Genomic DNA, 24,623 nt, shown 5'->3' with positions numbered 1-24,623 from the left:
ATACTGAAAGCACAGAAGTCATGAGTTTTCTGTGTGTTATCTGTTAATCCCAGTTCTTACACATACATCCTGAACTGCCCACTCAGCCAGGACCAGAGCAGCTGCTGGGTGGCTCCATTTAAATTAAGAGGCTCATCACTTTATAGCAGGAACCCTGGGGAGAGGGTGTGCATTTGAGGGTTTGTGTATATAATATGCTTACATAATTAGATTCTCTCTCTAAAGCTCAAGTTTATCTGAGCAAGAACTAAAACACTGGTGTGTTACCAGCATTATACTCCAACTAAACCTAGAACACAACATTATACCAGTTACTAGGAAGAAAATTAACTCTATCCTAGCTGAAACCAGGACACTATTGATCATAACTACTATAGATCTACCTAGATCATATAGTACAGACACAGAAATTTAAGGCTGTCCAGAGAACCGCATCAGAAGAGAGTGCTTTAGTCTTGACCAGATCACATATAATTCTTACGTGTGTGATATACAAACACCCGTAGTATGGGGAACAAACAAGAGGAATCAGGTATGTGTGCACATCTACGGGGGTATGATGTAACAAATATTACTGAAACATGGTGGGATGGCTTCTATGACTGGAGTGTTGGAATGGAATTACAGCCTCTTTAGAAAAGACAGGCCCAGCAGACAGGGAGGGGGAGTTGCTATTTATGTTAGGGACAGGCCGGAGAGTATGGAACTCTGTCTGGGGACAGGTGAGCAGTTAACAGAGAGCTTGTGGGTCAGGGTTAAAGAGAGAACAGCTATGGCGGACATTACTGTGGGGATCTGTTACAGACCACCTGATCAAGAGGACCCTGTGGATGAAGCACTTTATACACAGGTAGGAACAGCCTCACACTCACAGGTCCCTGTGCTCATGAGGGACTTCAACCACCCTGGTATCTGTTGGAGAGACAGTATGGCCCAGCACAAGCAATCTAGGAGGTTCCTCGATTGTGTGGAAGACAACTTCCTTCTGCAGTAATAGAGGAGCTGACAAGGAGAGGTGCCATGCTTGACCTTGTGCTCACCAACAGGGAAGGGCTTGTTGAGAATGTGGTACTCCAGGGCAGCCTTGGGTGCAGCGATAACGAGATGGTCGAATATGAGATCCCCAGGACAGTGAGAAGAGCGTGCAGCAAGCTCACTGCCCTGGACTTCAAAAGAACAGACTTTGGCCTCTTCAGGAGCCATGGCATATAGCCCTGGAGGGCAGGGGGGCCCAAGACTCTTGGTTGATATTCAAGGATCACCTGCTACAAGCTCAGGAGTGCTGCATCCCAACTAGAAGGAAGTGCGGCAGAAGGGCCAGGAGACCTCCTTGGATGGATAAGGAGCTCCTGAGGAAAATTCAAAGGAAAAAAGAGGCTTATAAAAAATGGAAGCAAGGACAGGCGGCCTGGGAAGAGTACAGAGATGTTGTCCGGGAAGCTAGGGACCAGGTTAGGAAGGCTAAGGCCCAGTTAGAATTAAACTTGGCTAGGGATATGAAAGATAACAGGAAGGGATTCTAAAGGTACACTGCAAATAAAAGACAGACTAGGGACAATGTGGGCCCTCTCTGGAAGCTATCAGGAGAACTGGGTACCCTGGATTTGGAGAAGGCTGAGGTTCTGAATGACTTCTTTGTCTCAGTCTTCACTGGCAAATGCTTTCACCACACCACCCAAGTCTTGGAAGGCAGACGCAAGGACTGTAGGAATGAAGACCTTAGGTCCACTGTAGAAAACGATCTGGTTAGAGACCATCTTGAGAACCTGAACATGCACAAGTCCATGGGACCTGATGAAATCCATCCGCGGGTCCTGAAGGAGCTGGCGAATGAAGTTGCTAAGCCACTGGCCATCGTATTTGAAAAATCATGGCAGTCAGGTGAAGTTCCTGACAACTGGAAAAAGGGAAATATAACCCCCATTTTCAAGAAGGGGAAAATGGAAGACTCGGGGAATTACAGACCAGTCAGTCTCACCTCTGTGCCTGGCAAAATCTTGGAGCAGATTCTCCTGGAAGGCATGCTAAGGCACGTGAAAAACAACAAGGTGGCTGGTGACAGCCAGCATGGCTTCACTAAGGGGAAATCCTGCCTGACCAATTTGGTAGCCTTCTATGATGGGGCTATGGAACTGATGGACAGGGGTAGAGCAGCTGACGTCATCTAACTGGACTTGTGCAAAGCGTTCGACGCTGTCCACACAACATCGTTGTCGTCTCTAAATTGGAGAGATATCAATTTCATAGGTGGACCACTCGGTGGCTAAAGAACTAGCTGGATGGCTGCACTCAAACAGCTGTGGCCAATGGCTCAATGCCCGGCTGGAGACAAGTAAGGAGTGGTGTCCCTCAGAGATCAGCATTGGGACCGGTCTTGTTCAACATCTTTGTCGGTGACATGGACAGTGGGATTGAGTGCGCCCTCAGCAAGTTTGCTGATGGCACCAAGCTGTGTGGTTCGGTTGATACACTGGAGGGAAGGGATGCCATCCAGAGGGACCTTGACATGCTTGTGAGGTGGGCTGATGACAGCCTTATGAAGTTTAACCATAACAAGTGCAAGGTCCTACACCTGGGTCGGAGCGGAGAAGAGATTCAGAGCAGCCGTGCACAGAAGGACTTGGGGGTGCTGGTCGATGAGAAAATGAACATGAGCCGGCTTCAGTGTGTGCTCGCAGCCCAGAAAGCTAACCGTATCCTGAGCAGCATCAAAAGGAGCGTGACCAGCAGGTTGAAGGATGTGATCCTGTCCCTCTACTCTGCTCTTGTGAGATCTCACCTGGAGTATTGTGTGCAGTTCTGGTGTCCTCAACATAAAAAGGACATGGAACTGTTGGAACAAGTCCAGAGGAGGGCCACGAGGATGATCAGGGGACTGGAGCACCTCCCGTACCAAGATAGGCTGAGAAAGTTGGGGCTGTTCAGCCTGGAGAAGAGAAGGCTGCGTGGAGACCTCATAGCAGCCTTCCAGTATCTGAAGGGGGGCTACAGGGATGCTGGGGAGGGACTCTTTATTAGGGACTGTAGTGACAGGACAAGGGGTAACGGGTTCAAACTTAAACAGGGGAAGTTTAGATTGGATATAAGGAGGAAGTTTTTTCCTGTTAGGGTGGTGAGGCATTGGAAAGATTTGCCCAAGGAAGTTGTGAACGCTCCATTCCTGGCAGTGTTCAAGGCCAAGTTGGACAGAGCCTTGGGTGGCATGGTTTCATGTGAGGTGTCCCTGCCATGGCAGGGGAGTGGGAACTAGATGATCTTGAGGTCCTTTCCAACCCTAAGTATTCTACGATATTTTCAAGGCAATGATTATGCAAAGTGCCACCATTCTTACTACGTTTGGATCCCTGCCCTAAGTAATTGTACGCTACGATCACAGCCTGATGCCTGTTGTCTTTGAGATACTGAACATGAGAAAGACACTGTTAGTACCACAGACTCACGCTGTAGCCTGGACAATATAAGCACTCGAGACATCCCACAGAACCTCTGCATCATACCAGAAAAGTTCCCTTCTTTTTCAAGACACAAATATACAAGTTGCCTTTGAATGGTCCACTTTATCTTAAAGAATTCTTTTTCCAAAAAAAAAGGGGAGAATTCTTTCTCTTAATTCTCAGGAAAGTTTACATTTTGCATCCTTTCATTAAACCAGCTACATCTATCAATTCTGTCTACCATTTTATGCATATCAACTGAAATTCATATCCCCCTGAATTCAGTCATCATTAAACATGAAGAATGTTTGGTCAGCAGAGAAGGCATTTTATCCATATGAGCTAACAAACATGAGCGTACAAAAATGAGTACACAGGTCTCAGATAACAGGGGTTTTGCCCGCTTTTCAAAAGACTGCAGCGCCAGCCAGCTGATCCTCCTTCAGGAAATTATGTAGAACAGCCTTCAGTTCCTCTTCTCTAAGGAACATCGAAAAATGTATGTAAATGCGTAAGCTCCTAATTAATTTCCAAAATGTCCTTACAACTCCCTTAAGTATCTGAAGCACATGAAATTTCCAGCAATTCCATTTTCAGAACTTAGCTAGATTAAAAAAACCCAAAACAACTCAACTAAACAACCCTAAAATCCAGTCCAAAACCAATATCAGAACCTACTGTTCCATGCGCTAACTTCAAAGTAAACATTTGCTGAAATAATTCAGAAATATTTAGACTCTAAAAATCCACAGGAAGCAAAGAAGAAACTGTGAAATACTTAAAAGAAATTATTATTTCCGCTCTACTCTTTATGAGAAAAACTGGGTTTCCTGTCAGGCTTTAGCTTAGGAGGGATTCAGATCAGCATTTAAACTGTGTCTCTGGTAGGTACAGGCATTTCATCATTATACTGTCCTACTGAATGGGCAGTATGTTGCATGAGGTGTACCATATCATCATTATAAACGTGCTGTGCTGTAATGGCTAACAAGAAAAATTGTAAATGATCTACCTAAGTGAAAAAAGCTAATATATTAGGGGTATGACACATTCTGATGAATCAAATAATTTTTCCTTCGCTTTCATTTCCTCTAAAACTTCAAAGCAATCAGATGTTGTTTATGTATAAAATTTAATCCTTTCACTGATCTGTACTTTGATTGAATTTGCATACTCTATTTCCTACAAGTCAATCTGAAGAGAGCCTCATGTAATTGAAACCATTTCCCCTCCAGTCCTCCTATCTTTGCTGTAATATTTTCTATTAGTAGCTCTATTATAACTAATATCCTTAATGTTGGCAGATCAGAAATTTCACCTAATGCAACCTGTATTTATAAACCACTAGGATGAAAAAAGTAACAAATACAAAAAAGAGGAAGCAATAATTACCTGTCTTTGATGCCACAGAGATCAATGTGTAAATCACTAAAATTCCCTAGGGAGCCTTGCTGAACTAAAATGAGGTCCTTGGGCTGGTTATCAATAAAGATGAGCCTCATACAGCCTTGAAAAGCAGTAATGGGATTTAAACACTGGGAATCGGTGAAATTTTCAGGGCACCCTGTGGGAAAAACAGAAAAGACAATAATATTGGAATGTTCATCTATTTCTGCTGGGATTTCCTGATGCAAAAACTCAGAGACTAATTATTCCAAGTGCTTTCATTCCTTATGCTACACAGCCTTCTGTGTTATAAATCTTTCAGTAAGAAAGAAAGAAAAAAAAGGGAGAGGGGAAAAAAAGAGAGCATCCAGCCACTGGAAAAATCAGGGTATGAGGTTTCATGTATGCTAATCAAAATCAAAATGTGGGGTTTTTTCTGTTGTCTTTAAACTCCACAATTGACAGCAACTGAATCCCATTTAAAAAGCTGTGTAAATTATAAAATCATTATGAGTTAAATTCTGCTGCTGAAGAAATGTACACACTAAATAGATGAAATTCTGTGGACAGTAAGCAAGAAAACCATTTGTATCTGATCTTCTTCAGCATTTGGCCAGCTTTGAGATTCAAAGCCTTCTGTGCATCCTCACTTAGTGCTGTATCCAGAGGGTTCATTGAGACCAGAGCCTCACTATGGTAAGTGCTACACAGAAATCTATTAGATAAAAAGGTATTTGATGGCACTCCTTTTATTTAAATTAACACTTGCACTGCAAAAAGCAGAAGGTAGTATTTTACAAGACTGTTCTTTCAATTTTCAAAATTGAGCTAAATCTACATTCATCTCCATGAGAGCTGAGTACCTAAATATCTTTGTAGATCTGAGCCATATGTCAATAAGCTCAGAAGTTTAAAGTCACTGAGCCTGATCAGGACAGTGATATCTACTGGAATATAATAATACTAATAGTCCTCAAGACTTTTAACTAGAAAAATCATTTGTGGCTAATACAGCTAATGTAACCATTGTATGTTTTGCCAGCCAGATGTAGGTACCCATTGGCTACCACTGCCAGTAGTCCACTTCTACAGCTTTGTTAGCAGTTCCGTTCATTCTCTCTCTGACTGAGTTGACAAAAACCTTTCTATCTTCCCACAGTGCTGTAAGACTTGCAGCTCCACAGAGGTTCTAAAATCAGTATTATAACATTTGCTCTTAGCTGCAAACAGAGTGCACCTGGGAAGACCTCAGTGGTGAGGCACTTGAGGATCTGCATCATGAAAACCTGTCCTGCATCTGTCTGAAACAGCCTACCTCCAAAATAGTAGCTATTCCCAGAGTAGATCCTTGAGGCAGTGGTCGCATGGCTAGCAGTGGCAGCGTTGTTATCCAGTGTCAGGGTAATGCGATGTCTTCTGGCATTGATGTTAACAGAATGCCAAAGGCCATCGTGGAGATTGGTGCCTGGCAAAAAAACAAGCACAAAGAGTGAAGAAAGAAGTGCAGGAGATAACTGTGTTCTTCAAACCTCCTCTTGCTTCCAACTTGTGAACACAAATGTGCATTTAACCCCCCAAAAAGGGAGAACTGGCAGCTGAAAAGAACTCATTAGCTCTGGAAACAAACTGGCATAGAAGGAAAGGCACAAGAAAGGGAAAGCTTTTGAAAGCATTTGAGTGGGTCACCTCACATTTTAATCTAACCCGCTTCTGGTACTGCATCAAGCCAGCCAGGCCATTCATCTTTCTGGTAGCAAATTATTACCATTTTGTGGGTGTTTATGTCTATCTTCAGTCTGCTGGGACATGCTTGTAGCTCACAGGAGTGCACAGAGAAGATGTGTGCTATGTTTCTGATATTAAACACATGCCTGAGATTGCAGAGGATTAGGCTCGGTGACATAGCCATACCCCACATCCCACCTCAGGCTGCAGTATGAAACCTGACAAATTCCAGTGGGTATCAGTAGGATTTGTGTTTCTTAAAACACTTGAGTGCTAAGTTAGCACACAGTCTTATTGAGAAGATGTACCAAAGCCTTTCTATATCGGATTTTGACATGGGTCTTGTGAGAGCTGGGATTGATGCTCTGACCAGGAATTTAATAACGTACCTGAGAGATTATGGTACTGGGTAGCCTCTTTCTCTTCTAGACACTTGTGCAAAGTGGGAAATAACCTTTTTGTTTCCTTATTCCGAAAATCACAAGTGTTGCTGCAAAGAAACACCTCATCTTCTGTTCTGACAGTCACGAAAATCAGTGGGCAAGCTTCTGAGCTCACACACTGTGGTGCAGATCAAAAGTAACCTAATTGCAGTTCAAAATATGCTACTGTCAGGCTGGAGTCACTGAGATCAGGCACAGATAACTAGTATTTACTCCCCTCCCTAACGGAATATTTTTCGTTAATGTAGCTTTCAGAAGAAACAAACGATCACTTAGAGACACAAAGAGGTGTGAGAACAATTCAAAACAAAATTAAAAAAAAATGCGGGTGTTACATGTATGAAAAGCCATTTCATTATGAATTTGAAAATGAGACAATTTCGACAGTAATGGTTGTTAATGCAATCACAATTTCCATAGAATAAGAGGTCGGCTTCCCAGCAAAACTGGATTATTTTTTAACTAGAACAAGTTCATTTGAAGTGAAATACGTAGTTGAAGTTTGAAAAGATGTCAAAACAAAATAGGTCCCATTTGGGGCAAAAATAGGTCAATTCTTCAGCAAGCATGAGTTTATTGTCAGTACCTCACATCTGCCGAGCATGGCACTTGCAATTTCTGCATATTTTCCATATGTAAGTAGACCGTTTAGCAATGTTTTGGATAGCACCAAAGGCTGGGCTTAGATTCATGATTTCAGGACTACATAAAAATGAATATGCCCATCCAAATATTGACATTGTCTCAGCTTTGTCAACAATTTAATCAGGACTGCAACAGAAGCCGGAAACTGAGTTTCAGCATTCAGCTGCAGGAAACTAAGGCTGTAGTACCCTACACAAATAAGGATAAGTGCAGGACTGCCTCATTTTCTATCATAAAGAGAAATGAAACATGGACACAGAACAGCTCTGCTTTGACAACACTGTCAGATTTTACCTCTGCTTCTTTTAATAGACACATCTGCCTTCTTTTAGTCTGCACTGGGAATATTCTAATATTACATATTTTTAAACAGTTGCTCTTTTAGAAAATACTGTTATTATTTAGTTCCATGTGAGTTCCATCAGCCTATTACTCACCCACCTTTGGAAAACAGGTATTCAATCTATGCAGAAAATTAATTTCCCAATCTCCCACCCATCCTGGTTGCATAGAAGGAAGGGAAGCGCAGAATCCCTAGGCTAAGAACATTTCTGTTTGGGACACCAGCATAGCTCATATAGGTCACACTCGAATGGCAGCTGGGGCACTTTGGTCCTGCCTCTGTTGTACAGTCTGAAATTGTTTCCCTGTTGTCTCTGGGAGTGAATGCATAGCTCTTCTGGTAAGTGGGTACAATTTCTCTTGAATTTTAAGTCAGAGAGGCAACCCCATTTCATCCTCTTGTATCCCACCAGTTGCATTGCACAAAGCAATATGCAGACTAGCTAAGGAGACCAATTGAGGGAGCGTGAGGAGAGGAAGCCCACGGTTAGTCACACTTCTGAGCATAGCATAGAGGGAGAATGTAAAAGTAAGTCAGTGAAAGAAAATCAGCCCTGAGTCTGACATCACTTGTCCTGGGGAATGGTGCAACAGCTGAGCTGGCTCCCTGTTGACTTCAGCACAATCTCAGGACAGGAGACAGCAAGGTCTTCATGTGAGCTGATCGAAGAAAATTTAATGTGTTTGTTTAAGAACAGAGAAGCTGAGATGATTGTCAGGTTGACTGCATCTGGAGATCTCAGGATGCCAATAGTCCATGCTTAGATCTATCTTAAGCTGCACAGAGTGGTTCTACCACTGGAAAGCAAGAGAAGATTTGAAAAGAGAAAGGCATACTGGGTGCTTTCTTATTTAACCATCCTTTCATCCTGTAGGGTTGGACCTTTGCGTTTTAAAGAGAGACAGATGAGCGTAAACAAAAAATAAGTACCTTCAGTGATTTCCACTGGGTTCTCTGTCTCCTTCTGAATAAGTAGTGTCAGTCTCCCACCATGGAGGTAAATCAAGAGAGGTCCTGAATTTTCAGACAGTTCAGTGTACAGAAGTAAGCCATCTTTATTCCATGTTCGAAACTGGAAGCTGACTGACAAACCGTCAATTTGAGGTGTGCCAGGTAGTAGCAAGTAGCTTTGACTGGTGCTGAGAAAGGTGATAGGAACAATTTGTGGTTCTGAGCAAGAAAATGTCACATTCCCCTGCAAATTAGAGAAATCAAATATAATAAACATGACTTTTTTTTTTTTTTTTTGTCATCCCAAAACATCCATAGTTAAATAAACTTCAGTGCCTAATCACACTCAAGGCTGGAATAATGTCCCTTATCAAGTCAGACCATCTCAACATGGCAACATCCACTTTGTGTTTCCCAAAACTTCCCATTCCATCTCAAGTTCAGCTTTATGTCAAGAAAATCAAACTCATTTGGATCTATGCTGACTTCAGGAAGTGACACTGAAGGAACAGTAAGTCCACAAGATGTGAAACTAATGTTCTGCATTGGCTATGCATTGATTTCTTTGGAATATAAGCCAAAAGGCAGCTGTTAATGACAGGTTTTTGTGGGGGCTTTTCCCCATTTACACCAATGCAACGTACCTTTAGAAGTAAAAACTTCCTCATCTACTTGAACCTACTACGTGTGGCAAACCATGAAGCAAATTTCCTGGGTTTATTTCAAATGCTCAATATATAACTTCTGGAAGCACATGCTTTCTTTTACCCAGAATAACACAGCCTTGTGCTACTACAGATAACAAAAGTCCACTTAATACTAACACGAATAATTAAAAACAATTATTCTGAAATTACCTCAAAATTCATAAGGAAACTCAAAGAAAGTCACTTGAATACAGTACTTGTAGTTGGATGAAAAAATAGTGAGATTTCCTACCCAATGCTAGGTCCTATGGTTTCCATGGGGCATTTTGAGGAATTATTAAAACATTACATGCACAGCAAGTGTGGTGAAATCTAACACCATTTCAATGACAAACACAGTTGATTACCTCAGTTATCTAGCCCTAAAATCAATGATGATATGTGCCCAGAAGAACAGCACATTTACTCAAAGCAGTCAGCAGAATCTGTACCAGCATGTATCACTGCAATCTGCAGAAGAAATTACTTCACTGTTTTGTTCAACCATTGTAGATGATTCAACCAGGTCATTCAAGCCATGTAAATAAAACCTTAGTAATATATAAAGCTAGCACGCACTAAAGAAGCCACCTCTTTTAAAGCTGCTCAGGAGATTGTTGTAGCCAGCTAGCTTTGAACTCAGCTGTTTTATAAAATACCAACTGGAATCTAATAAAACATTGAAGTAAAAGGCTTTTTCCATGATACAGCTTCTCATCAGAGCTGGTACCTCACTCTAACAGGATAATTATAATGAATAGCACTTGATGGATGTGTAGGAAGTTGCACAGTGCTTGGGGAATTCCTATCTGAAATCTCAGACAGCTAATGGAACTGTTCCCTATCACTTTCAAATGCCTTTCTAGTCTTTATTTTAAAATGGAAAATAAATAAAGTGCCAGAAAGAGAAAGAGTTATCACTGGATGAAATAACCCTTGATAGATATGTATCTGTATCAAGCTATTTATTCATTCCCTACCCAGTTAGGTGCAGAATGGAACATACCACATTTAGCAATGGCAGAGGGTATCCATGGGTATATCATGTTAGAATGAATTTTGAGATACAATCCAAAGCTTACCCAAACTCACCTGAACAGTCAGGTGGGAAGTATGATGGAAATTTCTCTCAACCTTTAAAGTGTTTTTTACTACCTGACGGGTTTTGCCTTTGTAAGAGATGCCACCGTCTTTGTTATTACATTTCCACCTCCATTTTTAATTGAATTCATTACAAATTACAGAAGACAAAAATGGCCAACTGTAGCAATATAAACAAATATAATTAACCTTATCTAGATCTTTTTAAAAGTTTACACATTTAAAATGCCAATGACAAATTTTCTTTAGAATTTTAGGCATTTACAGTGATTCCAGTAACACCACACAAAGTAGTAAGTAGTTTACAGACCCTATACATACACCAGAGCTTTGGGGAATGTTCAAATACTGTCCGAGTCTGCACTCAAGTATCTAATTTGCTTCACTGTCAGTGGAAGGCTGTAACAAAATGCAAGACTACATTGCAAGGGGGAGAATTTGCAATATTTGGATAGGATTTTTGCCTCAAAGGTTATTGCAGATTTTACCTACCAGCAGAACAAACTATACCTAGGCTGACTTAATGGTGCTGGAGATGGTGAATGTTAAAATAAAGAAACATGTTTGCAATGTACAAAAAACTTTCAAATGACCTTAAAATAAGCCAGTAAAGACCTTCTGTAGTCAATACAGTTTCATCTGTTTGCAACACCACTATAGCAAATACTGGGTTTGAGTGGCAAGGTTTTGGTAGCAGGAGGCTACAGGGGTGTCTTCCGTGAGAAGCTGCTAGAAGCTTTCCCTCTGACCAATGGAGTCAATGCCAGTCAGCTCCAAGACAGACCCACCACTGCCCAAGGCTAAGCCCATCACCAGTGCTGGTAGCACTTCTAGGATAACATAGTTAATAAAGGTGAGGGGAAACCGTGCAACTGCAGCCAGTGAGAGGAGTGAGAATACATGAGATCAACAGCCCTGCAGACATCAAGGTCAGTACAGGAGTGGAGGACATGCTCTAGGTACCAGATCAGATTCCCCTCCAGTCCACAGTACAGACCATGGTGAGGCAGGCTGTGCCCCTGCAGCACACAGAGGTTCACAGTGGAGTAGATCTCTACCTGCAGCCCATAGAGGACCCTGGCTGAGCAGCACAATGCCTGAAGGAGGCTGTGAACCCATGGGGAGCCTGTGCTGGACCAAGCTCCTGTGGCCCTGTGGAGAGAGGAGCCCACACTGGAGCAGGTTTGCTGCAGGACTTGTGACCCCACACAGGACCCACGCTGGAGCAGTCTGCTCCTGAAGAACTGCACCCATGCAAGGGACCCATGCTGGAGCAGTCTGTTCCTGGACTGTCCCCTGTGGAAGGGACCCACGCTGGATCAGTTCATGAAGAACTGAAGCCCGTGGGAAAGACTCACACTGGAGAAGTTCATGGGAAACTGTCTACTGTGGGAGTGACCCCACACTGGAGCAGGGCAAGAGTGTGAGGAGTCTTCCCCTGAGGAGGAAGACGCAGCAGAAACAACGTGTGATCAGCTGACCACAGCTACCCATTCCCTGTCCTCATGCACACCTCAGGGAGAGGTAGGGAGAGGAGTAAGGTTAAGCCTGGGAAGAAGTGAGGGGTGGGGGGGAAGACATTTCAAAGGCTTGGTTTTACTTGTCATTACCCTACTCTGATTTGATTGGTAATAAACTGATTTCCCCCAGTTGAGTCTATTTTGCCTGTGATGGTAATTGGTGAGTTATCTCTCCCTGATCTTATCTCAAACTATGAGGCTTTCATTATATTCTCTCCCCCTTGTCCAGTAGAGGAGGGGAGTGACAAAGCAGCTTTGGTGGGCACCTGGTGTCCAGTCAGGGTCAGTGCACTACGTAAAGTCAAATTTCTGTCTGCTTCCGATATGAGGTTCTCAGCATGTGCTATTAGTTCACTACCTAAAATTATGGATTACTTTGACCCCTTGAAAAATTTAGCAATACTCTAATAATTCACACTAGCTAGTAATTCATGCCATCTGGGATCCACACAGAAGTCTTACACTGGAACAGGAGCAGCAGAGTAGTGACTGAACCAATGCTGGGGACATGCGGACTAGACCTACTCGTCTCCTCCCATGGTTAACCTGCTGAGACTTCAAGCTCTGTAGACTCTCCATTGACTACACTCAAGCAGGGCAGGTGTGATCCCACCTGCCACAAGAACAAGCAGGTGGGAAGACATAAAGGGGGTGCTGCAATTTTCTATGTATATAGGATTAAAGGTACATATGGAGGATAGAAAAGAGGCATGCTTGCCTTTTAGGTGGATTCTTCTGTTACTCATTCAAGAATTGAGACCTTCATGAGGTAAAGGCCATAACTCATTTTAGTCAGAGCTAAAAACTAGCAAGGACAATTGGGGAAAAAAACATTAAATAAACCAACTGATGCCATGTGAACTTAAATCATTTAAACTGATTCGTTTAGGAAGGAAACACTTTCTTAAAGCATCATCCCAGAGCCAAAGCTTAATACACACCAAAAATAGTTGCTGATATCCTTACACTGACCAATGCTGTCTACCCTTCTAGAGACAGTAACATGAAAATTTAAAAAAGAAATACACAATGGTTAATATGAAAAATGTTCATCCACTGAAGTGGGATAGGTTCCTACTACAAAGAGTGTTAAATTTGCCCTTAATTTTATTCACAAAGTAATTATTCCAGTGGGTCTAAGTCAGAAAAGTAAACAGCTCTCCCTAAACCTGTATCTGATCAGGAGTGTTTTGCTTTAATTGGCAGCAGTTCTGGAACTCTCCAGGGTACACACAAGACTTCTGGCAGACACTTGATTTTATAATTGAACTTAGTTTAACTGAAAAGTAAAAGCTCATTGGCTAGGAAATGGGATAAGAAGAGTGTAATCCCTAGAGAAAATAAAAGAGCCGCTCAGCTCTACCCAGCTGCTGGAAAATCCAGCTATCATGTGGCATTTAAGAATTTCATTGAGTCCATCATCTCCAAGCTGATTAATGACTCCTCTAATAAACAGTGAAATCTTTCCAAAAGAGTTCTTACTCTACTTTAAAGGCAAAGTGTATGTAGTGACAGGACATGGGGAATGGCTTTAAACTGGAAGAGCGTAGGTTTAGATTAGATATTAGGAGGAAGGTCTTTACTGTAAGGGTAGTGAGACACTGGAACAGGTTGACCACAGAAGCTGTGGCTGCCCTATCCCTGGAAGTGTTCAAGGCCAGGCTGGACAGGGCTTTGAGCAGCCTGATCTAGAAGGTGTCCCTGCCCATGGCAGGGGGTTGGAACTAGGTGATCTTTAAGGTTCCTTCCAACCGAAAACATTCTATGAAGCTATAAATGCAATGGAGCTGGGGGAGGAGGAAGGCAGGGGGTGAGCAAATGGCTGTGTGGTTCTGAGTTGCTGGTTGGGCTTAAACCATGACAGTTTATATTAAGATAATGTTTCTATGTGAAAAAAAACAAAACAAAAAAAAAAACCAAACCAAAACAAAACAAAACAAACAAAAAAAAAAACCAAAATAGAATGCTTTGAAAAAAACTAAAACATTGTGATCGTGACAGAATCAGGGATAAGATGTTTGTCTAGGTATTTCTGGATGTTCCTTATCACAGACTCCTAAGCTATGTCACTGGACAGAAGTGAAGCATTTTACCATTCTTAGGCTCACAGCGATGGTACATTATTGTTTCATCGTATAGAATCATAGAATGGTTTGGGTTGGAAAGGACATTAAGATCATCTAGTTCCAACACCCCTGCCATGGACAGGGATGCCTCACAACAGACCATGTAGCCCAAGGCTCTGTCCAACCTGGCCATGAACACTGCCAGGGAAGGAGCATTCACCACTTTGGGCAACCTGTTCCAGTGCTTCACCACCCTCATGGTAAATAACTTCTTCCTTATACCTAACCTGAACTTCCCCTGTTTAAATTTAAACCCATTACCCATTTTCCTGTCACTACAGTCCCTGATGAAAAGTCCCTCTCCAGCATCTTTGTAGGACCCCTTCAGATACTGTAAGGCTGCTATGAGGTCTCCAAACAGTAGAGGTATGAGGTCTCTTCTCCAGGATGAACAGCCCTAAGTTTCTCAGCCTGTCTTCCTACTGGAGGTGCTTGAGTCCCCTGATCATCCTCATGCCCCTCCTCTGAGTTTGGAAGTACAATAGCTGAGAGTTGCTGACAGAAGATCAGAGCAAATTCTAGATAAATTCTAAATAAAGAGCTAATTTGGAAAACCATACATATTTTCCTCAGAGAGACAGGCAAAGAGGAAACAAAAGGCCAGAAGGAAACATAAGAAAAATATAGATCACTTAATATTCTCCCTCTGTGGTGGGCTCACCTTGGCTGGACACCTGATGCCCACCAACTCTATCATTCCCCTCTTCAACAGTAAAGTGAGGGAAAAAAGAAGATGGAAAAAAACTCGTTAGTCAAGATAAAGGCAGTTTAATAAAGCAAAGCAAAGCCTGTGTACTTCCCATCAGCAGTTATTGTCCAGCTACTTACTGGGAAGTAGGGTTTCGGTATCCCTTTTGTTAGTTTGGATCAGCTGTCCTGTCTAAGTTCCCACCAAGATCTTGCCCACCCTCAGTCTACTGGTGAGGGGAAATGTTGGAGAGACAGCCTCGATGCTGTGGGAGTGCTGCCCAGCAATAGCCGAAACATTTTCTAGCTACCAATCAAAGCATAACACTGTAAGGGCTGCTATGGGGAAATTAACTCCATCTCAGCCAGACCAAATATACCATCCTCCTTTGAATAACAAGCAGGAATGAAGCCAACCTTCCAAATTCACCCTGCCAGAAGTGGGTAAGATAGGTGTCTTAGATCAAACTGGAAAATTAGCACAATTCAAGCCCAATTTTTGTTCGTGTTCAAGGTAAACTGATCTACAGCTTATTAGGTTTTATTACCTGGAACAAAACACAGCTGCAAGGAGACTTTTTTATTATTATTATGAAAACAGAGCCACATCTACCTTAAAATAGAAAAGTGCATAAAAAGCAATCCTTATCAGCATTTTTATTGTGTGTGTTTCACTTTTTTATATTTTTCTCTTTTAAATTCTGATCATCTGTGTCTCTTAGCACAACCCCAGATCAAGTGGTAGCTATGAAATGCACAAACTCTGGGGTCTCGAGTCTTGACTGTGACTGGGTCAGGTTGTCCCTTTCTAAAAAAAAAATAAAATAAAAAATTGAAGACATTTAAGCCTTGGCTTTACAGCAAATTACATGCTTCCTGATTTTCCTTATGCCCTGGTAACTCCTATGGCAGTAATTAGCCATCTTTCTTGCTCTCCTACAGGGATTAACAACCTTACAACCTCCCACCTTGAAACATCCTCCTCTGCTCAGCAGGTACTAACTATCCTATTCACTCAATTTGACTACCCAGATAATGTATTAAATTAAACTCTGAACAACTGTTTCTAACCCGTAATTTGCTGAATGCCGATGACTCTCAAAAAGACCTTCTTTGCTCAAAATTATGTCTTTTTTTTCTGCATGTGAACTAGTCTTATTTAAAAAAATGGTCTCTCTCCCCGATAGACTTGCTTCCCTTATAGTCATCATAACTATCAAAACTGTAACAAAACTTTTACAGCAAGAAAAGGAGAGTTTATTATTGTAGCTATATGCTTGATTAAATATTTACAGACTGAAAGTCTTTAGAATTGCAAACAATGCCAACAGAACTCAAACGAAAAACTGCATTTAAACTTTCAAAATCTTGATTGAGGTACACAATTTCTTTCAAAAAAAAGCCTGCTATCCCATTCAACAACAGTAAAATGGGACTTTAGAATTAATTCTGTATAAAGATTTTTACTATTTCACACTGCAGTTAGGATGTGAAGGAGACTCATCTGAAGACCCAGAGAGCAGATAGGAAGACAGAAGATAACATAAAATTCTATTTTTTACAGGAACCAAATATTTCTGGAATTTGAGTTCACATGTCTTATCTAAAGAACAGCAAACTCAATTTGTGTGTGACTCGCTTTTTCATTACATAATTGCACAGAAGTTTTAAATTAATCCAACTTAGACCTTTCCGAAGTTGTCACTAAATAGTTCCAACATTCTTTATTTATGATTACTATAATCTGCAGTGCAAATGATGAAAGATATATCTAACTCCTGGTTCTCTAAATCCTAGTAGGGGCCTTTACAAATTACCAGCCTGATATTCACAGACACATCAAAACTTGCAATAGCACTTTGGTAGAGTAAGATGTGCGTAGACAGGTAAACTCTTCTCAAGATGAAGGTATATCTCAAATCAGCCCAATAAGATAGCATGTTTGGATTCTCTATAAAGAGAATGAATTATTAGTTTACATTCTCCTGTCACTAGATATCGTTCCTTGCTCTTTGATGCTGGCAATTGGTTATTTCCCTGAGGCACTACAGTGATGCATTTACATGTCACCACATCTCTTACTGTGCTGAACTGTCACTCCCAGACTCAACATGGCAGGCCAACATAGAAATTCAAGCGTATCTGAGAGCTGACAAACTCTACAAATACCCTGCATTCGTCTCAAGTCACTGCAAGGTTTGCTTTCCAAAACAGAGATATAGCCACAATTCTTATTAAAGTTAACAGAAGGGAAAGCAGGATAGGGTTTTCACCAGTTAGAGTGAGTAAGGTGGAGCATTGAGAAGACAAAACACAGCATTTTTTTGTAACCTTTTCATTTTTCTCCAGCTAGACAGCTGCTTCTTTTGGCATCACAAATTTGTGACACAGAATCACAGAATCCCAAGGGTTGGAAGGGACCTCAAAAGATCATCTAGTCCAACCCCCCTGCAAGAGCAGGGTAACCTACAGTACATCACACAGGAACTTGTCCAGGCGGGCCTTGAATATCTCCAGTGTAGGAGACTCCACAACCCCCCTGGGCAACCTGTTCCAGTGCTCTGTCACTCTTACAGTAAAGAAGTTCTTCCTGATGTTAACATGGAACTTCCTATGCTCCAGTTTACACCCATTTCCCCTTGTCCTATCACTGGATATCACTGAAAAAAGCCTAGCTCCATCATCCTGACACCCACCCTTTACATATTTGTAAACATTGATGAGGTCACCCCTCAGTCTCCTCTTCTCCAAGCTAAAGAGACCCAGCTCCCTCAGCCTCTCCTCATAAGGGAGATGTTCCACTCCCTTAATCATCTTTGTGGCTCTGCGCTGGACTCCTTCAAGCAATTCCCTGTCCTTCTTGAACAGAGGGGCCCAGAACTGGACGCAATATTCCAGATGCGGCCTCACCAAGGCTGAGTAGAGGGGAAGGAGAACCTCTCTTGACCTACTAACCACTCCCTTTCTAATGCACCCTAAGATGCCATTTGCCTTCTTGGCCACAAGAGCACATTGCTGGCTCATGGTCATCCTCCTATCCACCAGGACCCCCAGGTCCCTTTCCCCTTCGCTACTTTCCAGCAGGTCAACCCCCAACCTGTACTGGTACATGGGGTTGTTCTTCCCCAGATGCAAGACACGTAAAAACACTTAAGACCTTGGCCACAGATCACATTAGAGAAGTATGTAAAGGTGCACCTGCATCTAGCAGTAAGTAAACACTTGTGGCCAGGATATTTTAGCTATTTTCAGGATGCTATAGCTATTATTATCTTCACTACTCCCTCAGTGAGATGTGTTTAGCAGTTCTCAATGGATTTCTCTTCCTATTTTATCCCATCTCTTTCTGCATCTACATACACCCTTAACAAGCAAAAAAATCTTCAACAAGGACTTCACCATCACAGATATCAACAGGTCAAATATCCTTCTGTGAAGGACAATTCCCCTTCTGCTTCTTGTAAATGAGGCTCCTACTAGTATATTTCCCTGTCCCTAACAACTTGCCCAAGAAACGCAGCTGCTGTACAATTTCTCATAATGGGCAGTCTGCACTTCTTTTGTGCTGAGAAGACAGCTAGCAAATACAGCTGATCTTTAGATTACTATTTTAAGGCATTTTCTGAGGTTTCGCAATGGTCCAGCCCTATGACCATGACAGCAGTAATTATAGAAATATAATTTCTCATAACCTCTTGCCATTAAAACCAGTAATCTCTTTGGAGAGGAAATAAAAGATTCCCCATCATTTCTCAACACTCAAGGATCTAGGGGAAAAGAAAAAAAAAACCAAAATCACAAAACCCAACAGAACAGGATAGCCTGTCCAAATAGACAGGGCTGCCACATGCAAAGGTTAAGTATCGGGCAATATAAAAATGGAATTCTGAAGGCAAGTTTCAGTTCAAAGAGACAGACTGCCTCGTTATCCAGAGATGTCTTCTCAAGGGGATTTATTGCAAGTCTGACAACTGCAAATGAGTTAACAGAAAAGAATAGGCAGAATGATAATCACAGCCACCACCCAAGAGTATGATACATTGTACAGTTCTCTGTTACTGACAACCTGTAGTTTCTTCCTCTGACTTTAAATGCAGCTTGTTTGGGACCATTATTTATATGGATGAGGAACTGCATAAGAGGAAATCTATACCTCCAAAGCTGATGTATCATTCTCCTGCTTGTGTGAAAGATGTCAACAGTAAAAAAACAAAGTTAATAGGTGTAAAAACCTGTAAGTTTGACTGACTGTATCAACATTCACAAATGTACAGAGAATGAAGCAGAGACTGAATGTTAAAGTCTGCCTCCCTTCTGGAGGAAAAAAAAATAATGGCTTTCTAATCCCAAATTGGCCAGTTTGTCCTCAAATATCTTTTGTTAGGAGACAAAGGTATTTTGGGGACTAACAACACAGAACCATCTCTGGTGATCTCCTGTTTGTGGAGAGGGAACACAAGTGCACAACACATTCTTGGAAGAAGTGTTTCCAAGTCCCTGCCATATTTAATTATTCTTCTGTGCTGTTCCTCTCATGCATTTCCACTCTAGACAAACTTAGCAACAAAGATGAGCAGCAGAGAAGCTCGTAGATCCCTGGGGATATAGATTCTCAATGAACTTTGAGTAAAAGCATTTAGTGCAGAAGTCTGGCAGACAAAATACTACATTTAGTAAGAGCAAGTTATTTTAATTTGAGCAAGTAAATTGCTAAGGAGTGGAGAAGAGCAGGAAGATGGGAGAGGGAGATCAGCCTGTGAAAGCTGGAAGTACCCAAGAGTTGTTGGAGGAGATAAAGAGCTGTGATGGAAAGGATATTGGAAAACAACAGATTTACGGGGGCTGTTTCCTATAAAAGAATGTTCATGTAAGATTCTGAAGCGTTGTGAGTGTGGCAACCTTTCCATGCACTTTGCATAAACAAGTGTCACAGACACAGCACATAGCAGTTCGCAAATTTTCCAAAATGCAGTACAACAGCCAGCCTTTGAAAACTATTGCACTAAAACCATCAGTTCTGCGAGGCAGACTGAACAATGGGGGCACATCCCTGCTACCTTAAATTGACGAAAGGAGAAATATTTCTAGGCTTTCAATCTAGCATTGGCTGAATCCAGTACTGAGATAACAGTTTCATTGCTTGTGGCCACGTTAACCCAGACAACCTCCTTCAGAGAAAAAGTGCATTACAAAGTTTTCTTCTCCCCTTTAAGAAGGCTTTCCCATTACCCAGCTGGCAAAACAATCATTTAATGACCTAAGAAGCAGACCAGGGCACTTTACTCCCCTTAGAAAGTAAGCTGAGGGGGAGAGCGATGTAACGCAGCCCGTAAGATTTGTGCCTTAGAGTCCTGAGTCAGAACAATCAAACTTGAGGTTATTAAAGCAAATTCTCCAGTCCAAGGCTAGGTGAGCATCCCTGAAGCAGTCCTGACTGCCAGCAACACAATGTGGGACTTCTCACCTTCCCATTTCCAATTTCCCTGTATATTCAGCCTCACCCTAGGCAGGGAAAGTGAGAAAAGGAAGGAATTCTTGTTTTCTGGTTTGCTTGGCTGCTTCTTCAGTCTGCTCATACACATTGCTACAAACTAGAGAAGCACTTTCACCTCCACATTCTCCACAGTATTAGCCAAAAGGCATATATCAAAGCACGGTACAGGAGTGAAGCACAAGGTAAACAAAGCACTGAATTATTTACACTTTATCAAGGCTGCAGGGGAGTATGCTGTTTCCTCTTCTTATGAAATAAGATGTTCTTTATTTTGCTCATGATATATTTAAATATAACTGTAATTTTAGGACATTATTGTGATTTGAATTTATATTTATGTTTTATGTTAGCAGGCTGGATAAGACCACAGTTCCTTTTGCTTTACCTCCACCAGCGCACATTTAGAGACATTAGTACCAAGTCAGTGGTTCTCAGAACTGCCAATACACTGAATATAAGGAGCAGCACAAAGGAAAATATTTCCAATACTAAAAGAAACATTTATTCTTCTCTATAATACCAACTCAAATAGAAAAATAAAATTTTGCTACTACTGTACTACACAACAGTTATGGACAGTTGTTCAGAAAATAAGAATTTTGAGTTGATCAGAAAAAAACAAAAGTATCTATGAATTCCATCACGCTACCAAAAAGACACATTTTAATCTTGGGAAAAGAATTTAAAAATTTCTCCAAACACATTCTAATGCACCTGGAAAGTCAGAGAAATGTATTAATTTCCACATGTGTCTTTCAATAACTCCCACCACAGCAGTCACTGCCGGCTGGTGTTAGCCTCAGCAATATCATTTCAACAAGATAATTATGCCCATAGCTAATTACATCTGAACTCCACTCATTCAGTGCACCCAGCAGCACCAACATCATGGAAGTAAAAAAGCAAACATACATTATTGTCTCTTACCATAGTATAGATCTGAGGTTTGCGCCTTTTTGCCAGGTCAATTATATTGACTCCATTGTAATAAAGGTTCTCAATGCATCCATGGAAATTTTTCCTCTGAAAGGTTCCTGGTTTTCCTGGGACAGGAATCCCTCCGAAACTGAGCTTTTGAAAGGAATAAGAGCGGTATTTAGTTATCATCCTAAATGCAAGAGGGCAGAGCCCCACTCCACGCAGCCAGCTGGGATATTATCTGAGAACCAGGTCACATTAACAGCATCATCTTGGAGCACAAAGCAGGGCCTGGCTGCCCAACAGGTGAATTACAGGCCACGCAGCATTACAGCTGTTGGAAAAATGCTGCTGCCACAGACAGCTCACTAATTTGGAAACAACTTCAAAGAGCCTTGACATACCACTTCACCAACCTAGTACCACCAGCCTTCCCTTCCCCAAATCACAGGGTTATGTTCAAATGGTCTCCAGCCCATAGTCCCCACTGGCCTGAAAGTTGCTACCCAGCAACCAGACCATGGTGACCAGGAATTGCTGAGCAATGGGGGAATAAACTCCTCTTGCCCACAGAGCACTGGATTTGCCTTGAGCTGGAGTCACCCCTTTCCACAAAGCATGTATCTGAACAGTTCTGGTTTCAGCCACTTGAGGCTATCACACACACAAACTACCCCATTTGCATCTTGCAATGGTTTTCCCTAAATTTCCATGTGGTTTGTTCTTTCCAATATATGCACGTGGTATATGGGACTGAGCAGTGTAATGGGAAAGTTATGCAGGTTACACATTTTAAAAAAACCGCTGTGCTGTTGTATGAGTACCGAAAGACGCTAGTTAGTATTGTGCAGGTCACAGCCCGTCACTTAATGGAGGCTCTAGGAGAGCAAAAAGCGTAAGAAAAAAAAAAAGCTCCCAAAATCATTGGAGCATAATTATTCTAGATGACAGATTCCTCATAAGCTCCACTGGCCTTTTTGGCAAAGTCTTACTGGTGGTACTGCTGAGTTTTTATTCATTTTGCCATCACAGCCATCAGCATAGTGAGTGATTCAGTACAAGTTAGGATTCTGCACCCATCAGCCTTCACGGTGTTTCCAGCGCATCAGGAGCTGTGCTGTAATCCTGCAGCATCCACTGCAGCAAGGGCATGTGCTGCTCTGCGGTACCAGTTACACGGTGATTATTGCTGGAACCTGGTCAGCCTTATTCTTCTGTCATGACTCCTAATGGCTCACCTCAGCTCATTACTACAAAAATAAAGGGCAATTCAGAATTTTTTAACTTCCATTCCAACTAACATGCTGGGATACATAACCAAATGAAACCTCCCTGAATAACCTTGAAAGCACTTCTTTGGAAAGAAGTCCTTAATGAACTTGCATCTCAGTTGTACTAATTGATCACTTCGGAGAAATAAAGAGTGAACAGACTCCTACTTTACATCACTTTCAGTTTTGTTATTGGCAATGCTTTTCTTCAAGAAAGAATCATTAGTTCTTCCTTAACACACCAGACTTTCCTTCTTTCATGTTCTATTCTTTCAGTCTCCTGCTTAGAGACTCTGTACTGGGTTTCAAAACCAAAAGAAAAATCAATACCAATCATGCCACTGCATTATTAAGAAAACAGTTGCCTTTGTGATTAGTAGTAATTTTAGTTATCATACTAATAGTTCTATTATTCATCAAGGCCTTTAATCCCTAAAGTGTGCCGAGATAAACTTTCAGTAGAATGTACTGCTGTAATGTTCAATTGAAAGATTGCCTCAGTGCAAATGGAAAGAAAACACATGTGAAAAATTAAGCACTAGGGGCCAAGATTGAGTGCCACAGAGGTCAGTGGTGATACTGATTTATACCAGCTGAAGATCTTCTCTGCCATGTTCCCCGTTTTGGAATATCTGGAATAATTTTCTGCAAATTACACTGGAGCTAGAGTTTTCCCTAATTGGCATCAGTCTTGTATCTGGAAGCAAGGAACTGTATTACTTTGAAATTAGGAGAGCTGATGACTCAAAGACAGCTTTTCCCAACTCCATCTTAAAAGCAGTTACAGTTTTAGCCCTCACTAGTCCAGTCTGAAGCTGTTCCAGAATCTCACTGCTCAAATCTGCTACCCTTACTAAATGTGCTCGTGATCCATAGAGCAGTGCCAGGGGACAGATATCACTCTCTCCACCCTGCATTGTGAAATGCAAAGAAGAGAATTTCAGCTGGAACACGGGAAGAGCAGAAAGCAGGCACCTGCCACTGCTGAGCTGTCTGCTTTTGTCCCTTGGGCATGCTGGGAATTGATCCTTTCCAGAGAAATGAATCCAAAGTGCAGAGGGGAAATTTGTGGTCTCTTAAGCAATGAACCATGCCAACTCAACACATCCAGACAGGGTGATGGCTCTGACTGTGCAAGCATGACCCTGTGCCGTGTGGCCTAGCAAGACTCAGTAGACAAGCGCACGGGGATAAAAATGAACATGGATAACGTGCACGCAGGTGTGCACTGGCGAAGGGGGACAGATGAGGAGCTACCTTGCATACAGATATGATGATATGAAAGTTTTTTAAGGTGTTTTTTTACTGTCTATCAGCCATGAGCACTGAAATATGCTGAAGTGATACAAACTGCACTCTGACACACCTTGGCCTCATCACAGGGGAGCACACAAGCCTCAGGTTTTATGGGCAGGCAGGTTGTTTCTCTGCTCCATTCTCCATTAGCTGAGCTGCTCTGGCTCCCTAGACCAGGACGCTCTGCGTTACAACCATAGATGTGAAGGGACCTGCATCAGAGCTGGTTGTCTTGACAGTCATGTTCAGGGTCTTCCTCATGGGAAGACAGTGGTCTTTACCTGCTGATCTCTGTGTGGAGAGGTGTAATCCAAGCAAGTGGTGGCTGGATAGAAGCACAACTCAGAGCTGGTGTCCCTATGGTCATGTCAGGTGGATGCAGGGATGGTACAGAATGATCTCATTGAAATCATACTGGAGATGGTAACACAGCACGTGTCCCTACAGATAAGTGCAGTTGCCCGCAGAAGATTAAAGTAGAACCCAGGCTATACCTTTTAGTTTAGCTCAAGCTCTGCCATAATTTGAAGTGTAAGCATAAGCTAATGTGTATTTGTCCAGAGACTGGCCATTTTCTGAGACTATCGTATACAGAAT

General features: G+C 42.0%; 1 protein-coding gene across 1 annotated transcript in view; it reads right to left on the bottom strand.

Moving 5' to 3' along the window:
- CNTNAP5 (contactin associated protein family member 5) overlaps positions 1 to 24,623 on the bottom strand; it is a 302,872-nt gene that overhangs the window by 128,852 nt on the left and 149,397 nt on the right. Inside the window, exons 7-10 of the mRNA XM_065671519.1 lie at positions 21,469 to 21,612; positions 8,907 to 9,171; positions 6,136 to 6,285; positions 4,827 to 4,998 (exon numbers count right to left, since the gene is read on the bottom strand). Of these exons, the coding sequence (XP_065527591.1) occupies positions 4,827 to 4,998; positions 6,136 to 6,285; positions 8,907 to 9,171; positions 21,469 to 21,612 (731 nt within the window). The remainder of the gene's footprint in view (positions 1 to 4,826; positions 4,999 to 6,135; positions 6,286 to 8,906; positions 9,172 to 21,468; positions 21,613 to 24,623) is intronic.

The sequence above is a fragment of the Lathamus discolor genome, chromosome 3 (genome assembly GCF_037157495.1).
Source record: "Lathamus discolor isolate bLatDis1 chromosome 3, bLatDis1.hap1, whole genome shotgun sequence".
Classification (NCBI taxonomy): domain Eukaryota; kingdom Metazoa; phylum Chordata; class Aves; order Psittaciformes; family Psittacidae; genus Lathamus; species Lathamus discolor.
This window is presented reverse-complemented; position numbering and strand designations above follow the sequence as displayed.